At 35.1% G+C, this 4,648-nt stretch overlaps 1 protein-coding gene across 2 annotated transcripts in view; it reads left to right on the top strand.

Annotated features, from left to right (window-relative positions):
• Positions 1-4,648, top strand: part of LMLN (leishmanolysin-like (metallopeptidase M8 family)) — an 83,708-nt gene that overhangs the window by 38,304 nt on the left and 40,756 nt on the right. For both annotated transcript variants that reach the window (XM_011978719.1, XM_011978718.1), the window contains exon 10: positions 3,939-4,046. In XM_011978719.1, the coding sequence (XP_011834109.1) occupies positions 3,939-4,046 (108 nt within the window). The remainder of the gene's footprint in view (positions 1-3,938; positions 4,047-4,648) is intronic.

A 4,648-nucleotide genomic window follows, 5' to 3' on the forward strand; every position in this document is an offset into this window, starting at 1 on the left:
TTTCTCTGGAGAACCTTGACTAATACAGACTCCAAATGATCAGTCATTATAGAAATAGTACCACTAATCCTAAGATGTATCACAACAGAGGGAGCACTGGTGACCTCAGGTGATCTGTCTGCCTCAGCCTCCTGAAGTGCTGTGATTACAGGTGTGAGCCACTGTGCCTGGCCAGAATAGATTTTTTGAACAGCTAAAAGTGACAAACCTTTAGTTAGACTAAGAAGATGCAAATAACATAAGAAATGAAAGAGGAGACATTACAGCTGAAACCACAGACACACAAAGGATCATGAGAGACTATTATAAACAATTATATACCAACAAACTGTATAACCTAGAATAAATGAACAAATTCCTAGACAAATACAACTTATGAAGACTGAATCATGAAGAAATAAAAAATCTGAACAGACCAATAATGAGTAATGAGATTGAATCAGTAATAAAAGTCTGCCGTCAAAGAGAAGCCCAGGACCAAGTTCACTGCTGAATTTCACTAAATGTTTAAAGAAGAACTAATCATCCAGTCCTTCTCAAACTTTTCCAAAAAGTTGAGGAGGAGGGATTACTTCCAGACTCTTTTTACCAGGGCAGCAATACTCTAATAACAAATTTAGACAAGGCGATAAGAAAAGAAAATTACAGACTAATATTCTTGATGAGCATAAGTACAAAAATTTTGCAACAAGATACTAACAAGCTGAATTCTACAACACGTTAAATAGGTCATCCATCATGATCGAGTGAAATTTATCCCCAGTGTGCAAGGATGGCTGAACATAGCAAATCAGTAACTGACAGAATGAAGGACAAAAACCATATGATCATCTCAATAGATGCAAAAAAATCATTTCACAAAATTCAGCATCTTTTTATGATTAAAAACTAACCAAATTAGGTCCAAAAGGAAGGTACCTCAGCACAATAAAGGCCATATAAGAGACACCCACAACAAACCTTATACTTATTAGTGAAAAATGGAAAGCCTTTCCTCCAAGATCTGGAACACTCCGACCACTTCTGCACAGTATTGGAAATCATCGCAAGAGCAGTCAGGCCATAGCAATAAATGAAAGGCATCCAAATAGGACTGGAAGAAGTGAAATAGTTGCTGTTTGCTGATGACGTGATCTTATATATAGAAAACCCTAGAGACCCCATCAAAAAATTGTGAGGATTAATAGATACAGTGAAAGTTGCAGGATACAAAATCAACACACAAAAATTAGTAGTTTTCTATATACTAACAGAAAACTACCTGAAAAAGAAATCAAGAAAACAGTCTCATTTACCATAGCTACCCCCCACAAAAAAAACCCCAGAATTCTTAGGAATAAATTTAACTGGGGAAGTAAAAGACCTGTACACTGAAAACTAGATGAAATAAATTGACACAATAAATATAAAGGTATCCTGTGTTCATGGCGTAGAAGAATTAGTATTGTTAAAATGTCCATGCTACCCAAAACAGTTTACAGGTTCATTGCTATCCCTATCAAAATTCCAATGTCATTTTTCATAGAAGTAGGAAAAAAATCCTCAAATTCATATGGAACCACAAAAACACCGAAAAGAAAAAAAAAAAAGCAATCGTGAGCAAAAAGAACAAAGCTGTTCAGGCAGTGTGATGCCTCCAGCTTTGCAGTATTTCAGACTGTACTGCAAAGGAATGGCAATTGGTCAACTGGCAAAGGAATGTTATGGTCCTGGCATAAAAATAGGCACATTGATGAATGGAACAGAATACATTACGATTATTGACTTGATTGTGATTAACCAATTATGGTTAATTGATGTTTAATAAAGGTGCTAAGAATACACAATGGGAAACAGTCTCTTCAATAAATGGTATAGGGAAAACTGGATGTCCATATGCAGCAAAATGAAATTTGACCTTTATCTCACACCATATACAAAAACCAACTCCAAATATATTAAACTTAAGACCAGAAACTGTAAAACTAGTGGAAGAAAACAGAAGGGGACGACTATATGACATTGGTTTGGGCAGTGAGTTTTTGGATTGGACCCTAAAAGTACAGGCAACAAAAATAAAAGTGGACAAATGGGATTCCATCCAACAAAGAAGCCTCTGCACGGCAAAGGAAACAAAAGTGTGAAGAGACAACCTAGAAATTGAGAGAAAATATTTGCAAGCTATACATTAGAAAAGGCGTTAATATACAAGAAATGCAAACAGCTGTGTAAGAATAGCCCATTTAAACAATGGGCTAAGGACGTGAATAGACATTTCTCAAAAGAAGACATGCAAATTGTAAGCAGGTACATGAAAAAATGCTCAACATTACTAATCCTTAGGGAAATGAAAATTAAAAGCACAATGAGATGTCATTTTATGCCTGTCAGATGACTGTTATCAAAAAGACAAAGCTCGCTTTGGCAGCACAAAAACTAAACTTGGAGTGATACAGAGAAGATTAGCATGGCCCCAGGGCAAGGATGACATGCAAATTCATGAAGTATTCCATATTTTAAAAAGAAAAAAAAGATAAGAAGTGTTGGTGAGGATGTGGAGATAGTATAATTTAGTACAGCCATTACGGAAAACTGTAAGTTCTTCAAAAAACTAAAAATAGAATTACCATATGATCCAATAGTCCTTGTTCCATATTTACACAAAAGATTTGAAACCAGTTTGTTGAAGAGATGTTTGCACTCCTGTGTTCAGTGCAGCACTATTTACAGTAGCCACATTACGGAATCAGCCTAAGCGTCCATCAGCAGATGAATGACTAAAGAAAGTGTATTTTATACAATTGACCCTTGAACAACATAGGTTGGAACTGCTCAGGTCCACTTATCTCTGGACTTTCTGCCACCTCTGCCACCCCTTAGACAGCAGGACCAACCCCTCCTCTTCATCCTCCTCAACGTGAAGACAAGGATGAAAACCTTTATGAGGACTGGCTCCACTTAATGAATAGTGAATATATTCATTTTATTTTCTCTAGCTTTATTGTAAGAATACAGTACATAATACATAAAATATACAATATATGTGTGAATTGACTGTGCAGTTATTGGTGAGGCTTCTAGTCCACAGAAGGCTATTAATAGTTAAGTTATGGAGAAATCAAGTTATACACAGATATCGGCGGACTGCACAGGAAGTTGACACCACTAACACAATGTATTCAGCCTTAAAAAGGCAGGAAATTTTGTCATTTGTAACAACATGGGTGAAACTGGAGAACATGGTGCTAAAAAAGGAACAGAAAGACAAATACCTAATGTTTTCACATTTCCTATGTGACATCTAAAACTATTGAACTCCGAGGCAGAGGGTAGTGGTTATGGAGGCTGGGGTGGGGAAAATGGTGATGGCCAAAGAGTGCAAAGTCACAGACGGGAGTAACACTTTTTTTTTCTTTTTTTTTGAGATCTATTGCACAGCGTGGTGAATATGGTTAATAATAGTGTATTGCACAGTTTTAAATTACTGAGAGTAAATTTAAAATATTCTCACAAAAAATAAGTATTTGAAATGATGGCTGTATTAGCTTGAGGTAATTATTTCACATTGTATTCATAAATCATAACATCACTCTGTTCTCCATAAATATATAGTTATAACTTGTCAATTTAAAATAAAATAAAAAATTTTAAATTGTTATTGACGTGAGTTACAACTGTCAGTCATCCTAGTCTACAACATTTTTTCGCTATATGGTACGAAAGTGAAAATCTTCAGAGAGAAGAAAAGATGCTAAGAGAAGCAGTAATGTCCTAGCAAAGAAGAGTGTGACTGCATCAAAATATTTAATTATATTAAAAACCACATAAAAGAAATTCTCTTTTCTCAACGAAGTCAGTCTTTAATGTTAACTTATTGTATTCATGTGATGAAAAGTTTGCCACCATCTTAACAGTGCTTTTGTACCATGTTTGTTTCCGATTTTTTTTCTGGTTCTTAGGAGGAAGCACGAAAACATTTTGATTGTCCAGTTCTGGAGGGAATGGAACTTGAAAATCAAGGTGGTATGGGTACTGAGCTCAACCATTGGGAAAAAAGGTTATTAGAGGTCAGTTTGTTTTTAAATTTCACTAGACTTTATTTAATGAAAATAATTCATAATTATGGTAAAAGTTATTCAAACAGGTTATAAACTGAAAAATGTTTAGGTCCCTTTACCCCTTCAGCTCTCCAGATGCACTTTCCAGGTATAATCACTCTTTACATTTTTTGTATATACTTTCATAAATGTTATGTATGTATGTGCAAACACATGCAGAATTGTTTATTTTTTAATGGGTTCACATATTTATGCAACTTTTTCACTTTTTCCAAGGCACTATAGGTGCCTCTGCTATAATGCAATGTATGCTTTCCTGAAAAACCTTTTTCTTCAAAATTGGACATGAAAAATAACAAGACTTGTAGGAAAAACAAGTAAACAGATCAATAACAGCAACAAATAAGTCATGTAGAACTCTGAGCTCAGTTTTAAAAAGGCATTAGATTTTCAATAAATGAAGTCCTGTATCTACTCTAGTATTTTTTTAATTAAAATTTTTATATTTTTTAGAGACAGGGCCTCACTGTGTCATCCAGGCTGGAGTGCTGCAGCTGTTCACATGTATGATCATAGCACACTACAGCCTCGAACTCTTTTGGGCTCAAGCA

Source organism: Mandrillus leucophaeus, unplaced genomic scaffold, assembly GCF_000951045.1.
Source record: "Mandrillus leucophaeus isolate KB7577 unplaced genomic scaffold, Mleu.le_1.0 Scaffold199, whole genome shotgun sequence".
NCBI lineage: Eukaryota > Metazoa > Chordata > Mammalia > Primates > Cercopithecidae > Mandrillus > Mandrillus leucophaeus.